General features: G+C 39.1%; 1 protein-coding gene across 3 annotated transcripts in view; it reads left to right on the top strand.

Moving 5' to 3' along the window:
- The window catches only part of P4HA1 (prolyl 4-hydroxylase subunit alpha 1), a gene marked incomplete at both ends in the record, with an annotated part of 50,155 nt that extends 37,620 nt beyond the window's left edge, over positions 1-12,535 (top strand). For 2 of the 3 annotated variants that reach the window (XM_080693782.1, XM_080693783.1), the window contains 5 exons: positions 1,147-1,200; positions 2,638-2,703; positions 8,832-8,900; positions 9,867-9,963; positions 12,465-12,535. In XM_080693782.1, the coding sequence (XP_080549908.1) occupies positions 1,147-1,200; positions 2,638-2,703; positions 8,832-8,900; positions 9,867-9,963; positions 12,465-12,535 (357 nt within the window). The remainder of the gene's footprint in view (positions 1-1,146; positions 1,201-2,637; positions 2,704-8,831; positions 8,901-9,866; positions 9,964-12,464) is intronic. The other variant, XM_080693784.1, reaches the window with a different exon arrangement.
- Between the last annotated feature and the right edge of the window lie 2,090 nt (positions 12,536-14,625).

Raw genomic sequence — 14,625 nt, 5'->3', positions numbered from 1 at the left:
AAGTACTGGTATTATAGACATGTACCCCATGCCTGACTAGCCAGGCCAAAATATATATCTTCTGTGTGTATGTATGTGTGTGTACACACATACACACACACAATACGTATTTTTGTCAGCATTTTATGTTGTGATAGAGAAGTATTAAGGAAGGTACCATTCTTCAAATAAAAAAACTAAAATAGCCGGGCGTGGTGGCGCACGCTTGTAATCCCCGCGCTTGGGAGGTGGAGACAGGAGGATCGGCGCAGGTTTGAAGCCAGCCGTGCTGGTGTAAGAGACCCTGTTTCAAAAATATAAAATAGGTCTGGGAGTGTAGCCCGGAGGAAGAAGGGCTTCCAGGAACCCCAGTACCACCCAAAAAAAAAAAAAAAAAACTAAAATATTCAATATTACATACATTCTAAGAAAGCTGGAATGTGAAATCAGACCAGGTATTTCTCTCCTGCTGCCTTACACTGGGATGTTGTTAAAACCAACTGATGTCATTAGGCCCTTTAGCAGGATGACTAAATCACTGTGAGCTAATTCTGTTTTTACCTTAGCAAAGAAAAAATATGTAAGGAAAGGGATTTTATTAAAGTATATTGGGGTTGCCAGAATTTGGGGCTTTCAAAAACATATTTAATTTAAATTCCAAAGAAAAGTATGAGAATAAATAATAGAATTCCCAAATTTTTAGTTTACATTATATACTAGGGAAAAGCATATCCTTCAGACTTTTGCTAAAGAAAAGCATATTAACTAAGGCTCTAAAAATAACACATAATAGCTCCCTTAGTGTTTTGTTTTTGTTTTTGCGGTACTGGGGATGGAACCAGGGACATTGCACCTCCAAGATACACCCCCCCAGTCCTATTTTTTAGTCTTTTTATTTTATTTGAAACAGGGTCTCACTGAGTTGCAGAGGGCTTCGCTAAGTAGCTGAGGCTGTCCACGAACCGCAATCCTCTCGTCTCCACCTCCCCAGTGCTGTGATTACAAGTGTGCGCCACCATTTAGTTTTTTTATCTTATTTTCTTACTCTCATTAATTTTACTTCTTTGCTCTTCATTTCTCTTGAACTTCCTAACCATGTAAGCTGCAGCAGGCTCACAGGTTTGGGAAGTGACTTTGACATTCTTTCATTCACACTCTTTCTTTCAGGTAGCAAATTATGGAGTTGGAGGACAGTACGAACCCCATTTTGACTTTGCACGGGTAAGTAAAAGAAGGGAGATCTTAACAAATCCACTAAAGCTTAATAAGCATTACGTTGTTAAAGAAATACTATTCATCACACTTGTTAAAAATTAAGGCCAGTTTTGTTCAAGGAGGGATGATTGTTATAGGTATAGGGAATTGTGAAGTGGGGTTTTGCAGGAGAGATTAAGCTTAATTCCAAATACAATAAGGAAAAGTGGTTTTTTTTTAATCTCCAAAGAACAAGAGTGGAGTCACTAAATGAAAAATTATTTAAGAGGTATGAGAAGACTTGCTGGAGAAAGTCTGAAGCCAGAGCCTAGTTGGGAAGAGCCTAAGAAGAATTTGGTCAAAAAGATAATATCAATATATTGACTATTCCTTTGGCACACACCTGTAATCCCAGTGCTTGAATAGCAGGTTTGTGGCCAGCTTCAGGAAATTAGTGAGGCCGTCTTTCGAAATAAAAAATAAAACAGGACCACGGGGTGTAGCTCCAAGGTAGAATGCCAGTATCATACACACACACACACACACACACACAAACACACACACACACGCACGCACACACAGTAGTCTCTTTGGAATTTTTGGAAGTAGATATTCTGTTCTGTGAAGCCTTACTTAACAGAAAAAAAATAAATAGATACTGAGTAAAAGTATTGTAAGATAAAGTGCATTGATGAGCTTGGGAAAAAAGTAAAGGATATTCCCAAAGACATACTGAAGAAAGACACCTAGAGACCAAATTTAAAGGTGCAAGAAAGTTTTACCCGCTCTATGAGCGGACCTACCAAATGCTGGCTGTGGATCCAGAGTCCCATGGATAACAACTAAATCTCCAGAAGGATTACACTATCAGTGAAGGAAAGAATGCGTTTAAAAATCATCTGCTTTGAAGCAGGAGCCTAAAGGGTGCTCTCTGTTTCCAGCCTGGCAGGGGTGTATACAGAGAGTTGCTTCTGGAGTTCTAAAGTATTATCCTGCCCTTAGATGAGTCTTAGAACTTGAATTTTCATTACTCTGGAAAAGAAAAAATTAATTTAAAGTTGTTTAACTTGATAGTGCTTCTTAATCTGGCAGAAACAAATCTGGTTATTTAATAATTGGCACTCATTAGGCTAACATCTGTTTTTCCCAGGGATTTTTTTCAAAAGTATTAAGTGTATAGCTAAATCAATAAACACTTGAGCAGCTAGTATGTACACACACACACACACACACACAAGTTAGTGAGACCCTGTTTCAAAACAAATAAAAATATATTATACACACACACACACACACACACACACACATATATACATACATACATACATACATACATACATACATACATACTGGACATAATAAGGGAACCTTTTGGAGTTATCTTTGGCATATTAGCTTATTATTATTGGTGTTTGGTTGCCATTTCTAAATTTTGTATCATTGAATTTTTTGTTCTTTTCACAGAAAGATGAACCGGATGCTTTCAAAGAGCTGGGAACAGGAAATAGAATTGCTACATGGCTGTTTTATGTAAGTTATGATTACAATTTATATTTTAAGTTGTTTTTTTTTTTTTTTGGTGGTACTGGGATTCCTGGAAGCCCTTCTACCTACGGGCTACACTCCCAGACCTACTTTTTTATACTTTTTATTTGGAAACAGGGTCTCTTAAGCCAGCGCGGCTGGCTTCGAACCTGCGCGATCCTCCTGTCTCCGCCTCCCAAGCGCGGGGATTACAAGCGTGTGCCACCACGCCTGGCTTAAATTGGGATTTTGATCACATGTCCCATTAATTTAAATGTGTTCAGTTAAGTTTTATTTAGCATCCTAGTTTACAGTTTTTACAACAGAATTAAGAGTTTTTTGCGTTTTCCGAATTTTTACATTTGTAATATTTGTAATATATATGTTAGATATAGAAATTCGGGGGGAAAAAACCCGAAGAGAAAATTAAAATTGATTATCTCAGAATTTAGAGATAATCAATGTTTTAGAGTATTAACTGTTTAGCCACATACAAGACTATATATACATATATATGTGTGTGTATATATATTATTTTAGTAAACTTTTTTCTGAAATAAAATTTTTATTGAAATATATCATATTGGGACCAGGCATGGTGGCACACGCTTGTAATCCCAGCTTTTTGGAGGCTGAGACAGGAGGATCATGCATTGCATACAGCCTCGGTTACTTAGTAAGGCCCTTTAATACTCAATGAAACCCTGTTTCAAAATAAAAGAATAAGAAGTGAACAGATTGGTAATTAGCACCCAAATCAAGAAGTAACATATTATCCAAATGTGATGGCACATGCCTGTAATAATACTACTTGAGAGGCTGAGACAGGAGGGTTTCAGGTTCAAGGACAGCCTTAGCAATTTAGTGAGACTCTCAGCAACTAAGATCTTGTCTGAAAATAAAAAATAAAAAGGGCTTGAGTATAGCTCAAAGGTAGGATGCTTCTGGGTTCAATCCCCACTACCAAAAGAAGAAAAAAAATACAGAACATATTGCAGTACCCCAAAAGCCTCATCAACAGCAACAACTCTCACACTGTTTAAAGTTTCAAAACAGTATGATCTTAATTTTAGGTTTCCCAAAGTTGTGTATTCATACGTGTTAAAATAAATTTGTTTTGTTTTGAATGGTGGATGAACCCAGGGCCTCACAGCATGCTGAACACTCTACCACTGAGCTACATTCCCAGCCCCCAAAATAAATTTCAATCATAATTGTTTAAAATAATGGTCAATAGCCGGGCATGGTAGCGCAAGCTTGTAATCCCCCCACTTGGGAGGCTGAGACAGGAGCATCGCACAGGTTCAAAGCCAGCCTCAGCTACTTAGTAAGGCTCTCAGCAACTTAGTGAGACCCTGTTTCCAAATAAAATACAAAAATGGGTCTAGGAGTATAGCCCAGAGGTAGAATGCCTCTGAGTTCCACCCCCAGTACCACCAAAAAAATAAAATAAATAAAATAATGGTCATTGAGCCAGGAGTGGTGGCACATGCTTGTAATCCCAGTATTTGGGAGGCTGAGACGACAGGACGATCGTGGTTCGCGGACAGCCTCAGTTACTTAGTGAGACCCTATTTCAAAATAAGGAATAAGCCGGGCGTGGTGGCGCACACTTGTAATCCCCGCGCTTGGGAGGCAGAGACAGGAGGATCGCGCAGGTTCGAAGCCAGCCGTGCGCGCTGGCTTAGGAGACCCTGTTTCAGAAATATAAAATAGGTCTGGGAGTGTAGCCCGGAGGTAGAAGGGCTTCCAGGAACCCCAGTACCACCAAAAATAAAAAATAAAAAAATAGGGCTGGGCATGTAGCTTGGAGGTAGAATGCCCCTGGGTTCCATACCCACAGTACCTAAAAAAACAAACAGACCACTCTCAGCCAGGTGTGGTGGTGCATACTTATAATACCAGCATTTGGAGGCTGAGAGAGGAGGATCCAAGTTTCTGGGCAGCCTCAGCTACTTAGTGAGGCCCTTTGCATTCAGTGAGACTGTTTCAAAATAAAGAATAAAAAATAGGACTGGGGGTGTAGCTCAGAGTTAGAATGCCTGCTGGGTTCCGTGTACTGCAAAAACTAACTAAAGAAATAATGATCATGCCTGACATAGCACATGCCTGTAATCCTAGTACTCGGGAGGCTGACGCAGGAGGATCACAGGTTCAAGGACATCCCAGCAAGAAGCAAGACTCTTACCAATTTAGTGAGACCCCATTTCAAAAATAAAAATAAAACTAAGGCTTGGGGTATAAATTGGAGGAAGAATGTCCTTGGGTTCAATCCCAGGTACCACATACAAAAAAAAAGGTCATTTTAGTATTCTCTCTCACAGCTGGGAGGATGACTAGGCTCATCTCATGGTCTTGCTCTAGAGCTCTCATGCATTTGCAGACAGATATTAGGGTCATCTTAAAAGCATATCTACTGTTCTGACCAATCCATGTGGCCTGGGCCTCCTCACAGTATGGGACTGGATTTCAAGAACAAGCATTCCAAAACAACATGCATTTCCGAAAGTACATGGCGTTTTGATGACCTTAAATTTTTTTGCTGTATTAATTGAAGCAGTTATAAAGGTCTGTCTAGCTTCAAGGTAAGGGGATACAGACCCTACCACTTGCAAAAATTGCTTATAGAGATTGGGGTGTGGCCTAGTGGTAGAATGCTGCCTAGCATGCATGAAGCCCTGGATTCTATTCCCAACACTGCAAAATAAGCAAATCAACAAGAACAACAACACATGTAAAACTTTGGGATATATTATACTTGGATGTATGTATTACAACCTGCCACAGGTTGTAACCTATGGCCAAAGCAATTCTCAGCAATAAAAACCATACTTCAAATAAACCGACAAAGCTACAGTAATAAAAACAACATAGTATTAGCACAAAAACAGACACATAGACCAATAGAGCAGAAGATACAGAAACAGATTCATACACTTATAGTCAATTGATTTTGACAAAGATGCCAAAAATATACATTGGAGAAAAGACAGCCTTTTTAACAAATGGTATTGGGGAAACTGGTCATTCATTTGTAGAAAAATGAAATTAAATCCCTCTCTCTCACCTTGCACAAGAGTCAAGATGGATCAAAGACCTGGAAATTAGGCCAGAGACTTTTAAATTACTACCAGAGGGAATAGAGCCAACACTCCAGCATATGCACAGGTAGAAAGTCACTTACTAAGACCCCCGAAGCTCAGGAAATTAAAACAAGAATTAATAAATGGAGCCGGGCATGGTGGTGCACGCTTGTAATCCCAGCATTTGGGAGGCTGAGACCTGGAGGATCGCAGTTCACGGACAGCCTCAGCTACTTAGTGAGGCCCTCTGCAACTCAGTGAGACCCGGTTTCAAAATAAAGAATAAAAAATAGGGCAGGGGGTGTAGCTCGGAGGTCGAATGCCCCTGGGTTCCATCCCCAGACCCACACACACACACAAAAGAATTCATAAATGGGATGGCATTAAAGTAAAAAGTTTCTTGTTCACTAAAGGAAACCATCAAGAGTCTAAAGAGCCTACAGAATCAAAGATATTTGCCAGCTTTTATTCTGGTAGAGAACTAATACCTAGAATATACAAAATACTTAAGACTCAACATTATAAAAACAAATAACCCAATCAAAAATGGGCATTTGAACTAGACATGAAATGTCCAACATCATTAGCGATCAGAGAGATGCAAATCAAAACCACACTTAAGACTCCATCTAGCCCCATTTAGAATCGCAATCATCAAGAAATCAATAAGTGCTAGTAAGGATATGAGGAAATAGAAACTTATTATACACTGTTGGTGGGATTGCAAATTAATGCAGCCACTATGGAGATTAGTGTAGCGATTACTCAGAAAACTATGCATATCCATGTTATAGAAGCACAATTCACAATAGCCAAATTATGGAACCAACCTAGGTGTCCACGGACAGATAGATTACAAAATATGAAATATATACAAAATGGAATTCTACTCAGCAATTAAGAATGGAATTATTATATCATTTGCAGGAAAATGGATGGACCTGGAGAACCTTATGTTCAGTGAGATCAGCCAGTCACAGTGAAGAGCCATGTTCACTCTCATATGTGGAAGCTAGGAGTAATCAGGATACAAGAGGGGCTCTCAGCAGGGGAGGAGAAATCCCAGTGGAATGAGGGAGGTGGTCTGGGAAGAGGGAGAATTAATGAAGGAAACACTGCCATGGACCCTGTGTACATATGTGAGGACACTCACGGCATTCTCAGTATAACGTGTGGGGAAAGAGCCGGGGGAACGCCCGCCAGTGCTGTGTACATCTAGGCCTCTATCACTTGAACAACGTCATGATGTGAGACTATAAGACTAATGCATCAATGAGAGTATTTTAAATGTATTTTATAAGTAGTTTTGCTTCTTTCAGTGTTCAGTCTCTTACCACCACTGGAATTTTATGAAACTGCATCTCTCTGCTGTCCAGAGTATCTTGCTCCCTACCAACATCCGTCTCTGCTCAGCCTTCGTATTTCTTCCTCTCTCCCTGCCTCCTTCCCCATCTCCAGTCTGACTCCTCACACTCTTACCTTACCTTCCTACCTGTCTTTCCCCTTTTCTTTCCTATTTGCATTCCTCACACAACTCCATCTTGTTTCTGAAAGGATGTAAAGATACTAAGACTCCTATAAAATAAATTAAGCATGGGAGAAATATCACAAAGGGAAAACCAGGAGCGAAGCTGGTATACTGTTTGATGCTGTGAATGTTTTTATACTTTCTACCGGTGAACTCCACAGAGGTTGAAGCCCTTTATCCCATTTATAAGTGTAATGTTTGTCATACTTTTTGGTCTATACATCTTCCATTTACCAAATTGGCAATACTGCTGTTTTAATTTGCATTTTTATTAAGTAGGTTAAGCATCTTTTCAGATGTTTTTGAACCACTAGTGTTTCCTAAGTTTGTTATTTTCTTCTGAAATAGTTATGTAGCATTTTAATTCATTTAGTATTCATTCCTTTCATTATTTAAATACTATCTGCAGGTGAATCTTATAGCATTTATAATTTTTTTTATCATGTATAACTTTTAAATGTCTCCAAGATGAATTTTCTTACTTTTGATTTAAACTATCTGATATGAAGGTCATATCTTCTATTCTTTGGGACAACAATGGGTAGCAAATCTTTTTGTTTTCAGTGTTTATAAGTCACTAGTTTTAGATGAAGCTCTCTGAAAGAATTTGGTCTATTTATACATTGTTCTTGTGTTGCTTTTTTTTTAAAAAAATCTTTATTAAATGATCTATGTTTCTATTGCCTTATTTATACATGTGCCTTTTTCAATTTAGAAGGTACGTGTTTTTATTCTAGATTACCTTCATGGCTAACTTTATATAATCCTTTAATCTTCTAGTTTTTAATGATGTTGATTTTTATTTTCTTGTTTAAATAAAAGTTTAAACAAAATATTTTTAAGCACCTAGTGTTCTTGAGTTAGTCTTCTACACACTTAACATTAGCAATGAGTAAAAGACAAGAATTCCTGCCTCCATGGAGATGATTCTAGTACAGTAAGATGCATAGTTAGGCCTCTCTTACTTATTTGTTTTAAGTCATTTAATTTTCCCTCTGCCTATGAAAGAAGTGCCTATCCAAAATTATATTCTCCTCTCCCTTCCTGTTTTGATAATTGTTCTTTGGCTATTTGTAGTTTTTTTTTTTTTAACTTGTGAATGTAAACCTCAACAGTATTTTATTGTGTTTTTTAAAAACTGAGTATGCATGCCGAGCGTGGTGGCGCACATTTGTAATCCCCGCGCTTGGGAGGCAGAGACAGGAGGATCGCGCAGGTTCGAAGCCAGCTGTGCACGCTGGCTTAGGAGACCCTGTTTCCAAATAAAAATGTAAAAATAGGTCTGGGAGTGTAGCCCGGAGGTAGAAGGGCTTCCAGGAACCCCAGTACCACTAAAAAATAAAATAAAATAAAATAAAATAAAATAAAATAAAATAAAATAAAAAACTGAGTATGCAAAGCCCAGCTTTGTCAGTGGAAGCCTGTATGCTGTCCTCTGCTCGCTCCTATTCAGGAGCAAGTTCTCCTCGCAGTGGTGTTTCTTGTTATTCCAGCACTGATGACAGTGCCCTTGTCTCTTACAGATGAGTGATGTGTCTGCAGGAGGAGCCACTGTTTTCCCCGAAGTAGGAGCTAGTGTTTGGCCCAAAAAAGTAAGTTTGGTTGGTTGTGAGAATTTTTGACTTTTGTCTGGTTTTTCCCCTGAGGAAGAGATGCACTTACATTTCATGGTCTCATTAATAAATTAAAATTTTAAAGTAGTATACTTTAAGCCGGGCATACGCTTGTAATCCCCGTGCTTGGGAGGCTGAGACAGGAGGATCACACAGGTTCGAAGCCAGCCTCAGCTACTTAGTGAGGCTCTCAGCAACTTAGTGAGACCCTGTTTCCAAATAAAATATAAAATAGGTCTGAGAGTATAGCCCAGAGGTAGAAAGTCTCTGGGTTCCACCCCCAGTACCACCAAAAACAAAAACAACAACAACAAAAAAAAATACATAGTATACTTTAAGGACTACATTATCTATAAGTAAAATTTTGCCTATTTATGGCACAATATACCATAGTACCTAAAAGTAAGGAACTAAAGATTAGTATTTAAAAGATTTTATTTCTAAAGTTGGTTTTCATACAGGTTTTTCCTTTTCATTTTGCTATTGCTAGATTTGTTATCCTTGTTTTAGCAAATCATTTTTGAGTCAAGTAACATTATGACTAACTTTCATACAATCAAGGAAAGTTTTGTTTTTGTTTTCTTTGTTTTTTTGTGTGTGTTTTTTTGCGAGTTTGGGGATGGAACCCAGAGGCATTTGAACTCCGAGCTACACCCCCTGCCCAATTTTTTTATTCCTTATTTTGAAACTGAGTTGCAGAGGGCCTCACTAAGTAGCTGAGGATGTCCGCGAACCGCAATCCTCCGGTCTCAGCCTCCCAAATGCTGGGATTACAAGCGTGTGCCACCACGCCCGGCTCAAGAAAAGTTTTGAAAGTAACGTAATCACTCTCAAATTAGGGGAAGATACAATGGTGCCAGAGAGAAAACAGAAGAAAATTTAAGTGCTGGGGAAAATGGTAACCTGACATTTCCTTTGGGGATCATTTTGCATTGTTCTCCACAGGGAACTGCTGTTTTCTGGTATAATCTGTTTGCCAGTGGAGAAGGAGATTATAGTACACGGCACGCAGCCTGTCCAGTGCTAGTTGGAAACAAATGGGGTAAGTATTTCCTGTATTCTATGAGAATTGGTGATTGTTATCTTGTTTTGATACTATTGTAATCTTTACCTTAAAGCAAAAAATACCCACCCACCTATAGATTTTCCTAATACGACTTTAACATTGTATGGGTTTCAACCAAGTAAGTCTCTGATCTTAATATGAATTTACATTCTTTATATCTTTTTTTTTTTTTTTTTTTTTTTTTTTGCGGTACTGAGGATGGAACCCAGGGGTATTCTATCTCTGAGCTACATCCTCAGCCATACTTTTATTCTTTATTTTAAAACACGGTCTAAGTTGCAAAGGGCCTCACTAAGTAGCTGAGGCTGTCTGCGAACCACGATCCTCCAGTCTCAGTCTCCCAAATGCTGGGATTACAAGCGTGCGCCACCTCACCCAGCTTTTGCATCATAGTTTTGACGACAGATTTTACTTCTAACTCCGTTCCTACTGTTATTTCAAGAAATACTAACTGGCCCAAAGCTGAATAAGACATCTTCCCTTCAAGAGTAGTCCAGTGTAGTGCTAGTGGACAAATCAGAGAACAGTGCAGTACATACTCATCAAAGGTGTGAACAGGAGATGGTGATTCCCCAAGTTTGGGAAGCCTTCTTCAAAGGCTAGCTTATACATATGGTCCTCAAGATGCAACAGTAACTTTCCAGGCACGTTACAGGCCAGGACTAGTGTATGAGGCTGGAATAGCACTTAGGGGAACTCCTCTCAGAGCTATGCAAGTACAGGGTTGCCCGTATTAGAAAAAAGTGGAAAAGCCAGACATGGTGGTGCACACCTGTTAAGTCCCAGAACTTGGAAGGCTGAGGCAGGAGAATCACATGCCCAAGTCAGCAACTCAGCAAAACCCCCATTTCAAAATACAGAATAAAAAGGGCAAGGGGTGTAGCTTGGAGGTAGAATGGCCCTGGTTCTGTCCCTAGTCCCTCCCCCCCCCACATATACAGTGAAAAAGAAACAGGTGTAAATTAATTGTAACATACATACATTAACATTCGTTTCAATGTATGTCACTAGCCACATGTGTCTAGTGACATGTATGAGAGAGAGCAAGATGGAGTAAGGTATGTTTATCTGGATTTAAAAATCTCTACTGATCAGAATGGTTCAGAACTACTATACTACAGTAAAGGAGGCTGGTCAGGTGAGATGAGTTTTGGGGGTCTGTTTTCTGTTGTCTAAGTGGGGGATGTTGAAAAGCTGGAATGCAGCAGCAGCCAGAGGACTGAGGAACAGAGAGACGTTAGGAGAAGTGGCAGTTGGATGAGTAAAGACCGGATGTAAGAGTCAGTGAAGTCTAGAATGAAGTACCTAGTTGGGATGTGTTGTACATGTCGATGCTAATGGTTGGGCTCTATGATACCAGAGATGAAGAAATAGAAAATTAATTATTCAGGGGTACATTTTTTAAAAGTATCTTAAAAGCCAGGCACATGCTTGTAATCCCAGCATTTGGGAGGCTGAGACAGGAGGATCGTGGTTTGTGGACAGCCTCAGCTTCTTAGTGAGGCCCTTTGCAACTGAAGGAGACCCTGTTTCAAAATAAAAGTATAAAATATAGAGCTGGGGATGTAGCTTGGAGGTAGAATGCCTCTGGGTTCCATCCCCAGTGCCGGAAAAAAAAGTATCTTTAAAACAAGGGGCCATGTATGGTGGCGCACGCTTGTAATCCCAGCATTTGGGAGGCTGAGACTGGAGGATTGCAGTTCTTGGACAGCCTCAGCTACTTAGTGAGGCCCTCTGCAACTCAGTGACCCTGTTTAAAAAATAAAAAGACTAAAAAATAGGGCTGGGGTGTAGCTCGGAGGTAGACTGCCCCTGGGCTCCACCCCCAGTACTGCAAAAAAGAAAACAAGGAAACATCATGATCCCTTAATAGCAGCGACTGATCAGAGCTGTTCCTCCAGATTGGCATGTTTACATTCATTTTCTTTAATGTCTTTGTATTTTGAATGCTGTACTTTGACAGAAGGTTCTGCCCTGTCTTCCTGCATCATCATCCCATTTGTGTCTCATTTCAAGCCTCACATTGAACATTTAAAACTTTAGGGAATGCATAGACTCTCAAACATAACATATATACATTTGTTGTACATATGCATACGTGAAATATGTATAAATAAAAAATCTTCTAGCCTGGCGTGGTGGCGCATGCTTGTAATTCCAATACTTGGGAGGATGAGATAGGATCACACAGATTCAAAGCTACTTAGTTACTTAGTGAGGCTCTCAGCAATTTAGGGAGACCCTATTTCCAAATAAATATAAAAATAGGTCTGGGAGTATAGCCCAGAGATAGAAGGCCCCTGGGTTCTATCCCCAGTACCACAAAAAAAATAACTTCTATGTTTTCAACCTTTAGCAAGTTTTTAAGTAACTTCTGCTTTGATCTATTTTGGCCTAGAACTTTTAGTACATGTTGAAACTTCCTTATACAAGGTAAAATAATAATAATAATAATAATGTATCTCTTTCTCTCGCAGTATCCAATAAGTGGCTCCATGAACGTGGACAGGAATTTCGAAGACCTTGCACCTTATCGGAGCTGGAGTGACAAGCCGGGCTTCCTTTCTCTTGTCCTCGAATTACTGTCTGACACACACGGTTCCTAGTTTTAACTTTCAGGAGTTTACAGCTGACTAACACTCCATGATCGACAGTCATGAACCTCATCCAAGTTTCATCTGTGGACAGTCACTTACTCTGTGGGTTTTTAAAGTAACACTAAGTCACCACATTGTATTAAAGGTGAATTGGCATCACAGAAGATAAGGCAGAGTTAAAAATGAGGAATATTTTAATTGTATGTTATATAGTGAACATTTTGGTCAGATACAAAATATAACTTAAGCATCATGATTTCAACATTATACTGCATCTCGGTTGCGTAGTAGGCCAGAACAGACAGATGCCTTCAAGTGTATTCCTAGGTGTTACAATAACCTCGTCTTCCTCTCATTTTCTGGATCTTCCTGAACACTAGTAAGTAAACCAGGACTCTAACCTGGGTCCTACATGAAGTTTGCCCCTTCATACATTATTCAAAGTTGATTTTCCCCCAAGTGTTTTTTTAAAGAGAGTATATCATATTTTTATAATCCCCTTGTCCATCAAAACTCTTCTGTGGTGAATTAAATCTGAGTTAAAATATGTAAACAAAATTTTTAAACAAATTTCTGTATAACACTAGGCCTTCTTAATGAAAATGCTCAGTCTTTTTCTTTTTCCTTTTTCTTAAGTGACTGATTTTTCTCAGAAATTTTGTTTCCTAGTGTCATCCTTGCCTCTTACTCTCCTGCAGCAGGGGTGGTACTGGCCTTCTGATGAACTATTGTGCCTTACAAGACTGGAAGTTAAAAAAGTACAGGTCCTTTCAGTGATGAGGGAATTGACTTTTTACAAGTAATCTTTTCTTAAAAAGCCTAAATGTGTGTTTTTTTTTTTTTAATTCTGAAATTGTGTTGTGACAACAATGACCTATTTATGATCTTAAACCTTTTTTTAAAAATGTTTTCTGTTTTCCGTGTGGTATTTTTTATATTTAATCTGAATGTCTGAGAGAGCGATAACAGGCTAATTCTACTTTATGTTACTACGTCAGTACATAGGACTTAGGCTTGTACTCTTGGTTTTACACTCACACCAATGTCACATTGTTATGGAAGAAAACTTTAGGTTCTCTGAAGTTTCAGATATTTTAGCATTCAAAATATTTCCTTTGGGCTAGGGGTGTAGGTCAGTAGTGGAGTCTGCCTGGCATGTACAAGGCCCTGAGTTTGATCCCTAGCACCAAAAGAAAGTGTTTACTTCAGAGAGAGTGATCCTGCTATGAGTATAGGGTTATTACAGTAACGGTGCTTAAGGCTTTCTTCTATTCAAAAATAGGGTATTACACATTCGGGAGGCAGAGCCTGGAGGGATGATTGCCATTTGCAGACAGCCTCGGCTACTTAGTGAGCCCCTTTGCAACTCAATGAGACCCTGTTTCAAAAGGAAAAAGACTAAAAAATAGGACGAGAGGTGTAGCTTGGAGATACAATGCCCCTGAGTTCCATCCCTGGTACCGCAAAAAAAAAAAAAAAAAAAAAAAAAAGTATTGCACTGTAAAGCTTTGCGGTATATTAACTGATCTTATAAACTAACTTCTTACATTATTTATAGTGAATCCCATTTCACACAAGTGCTCTTTTAAATATGTAAGGAAATTTTGGTTTAATTTTGTAGGAAAATAGTTGTCTTTTTTTTTTTTTTTTTTTTGGTGGTACCAGGGTTCCTGGAAGCCCTACCTCCGGGCTACACTCCCAGACCTATTTTTACATTTTTATTTGGAAACAGGGTCTCCTAAGCCAGTGCACGCGGCTGGCTTCAAACCTGCACGATCCTCCTGTCTCTGCCTCCCAAGTGCGGGGATCACAAGCGTGTGCCACCACACCCGGCCGAAAATAATTGTCTTTACATGTACATAAAAGGAATCATAAAGTTCCTCTGTTGGACCACAAGTAGTTTAGCAAAAAATATTGAGAATTAAGTTCAGAACTTTTATTCACTCAGATTTTGTTATCACTGATACTTGTTTTTTTGTTTTTTTGTTTTGTGTGTGTGTGTGTGTGTGTGTGTGTGTGTGTTCATTTGCTGTACTGGGGA

This window comes from Muscardinus avellanarius (assembly GCF_963383645.1).
Source record: "Muscardinus avellanarius genome assembly, chromosome: 4".
Classification (NCBI taxonomy): Eukaryota; Metazoa; Chordata; class Mammalia; order Rodentia; family Gliridae; genus Muscardinus; species Muscardinus avellanarius.
Note: the sequence above shows the minus strand (reverse complement) of the source record. Positions and strands in the feature narration are given on the sequence as shown.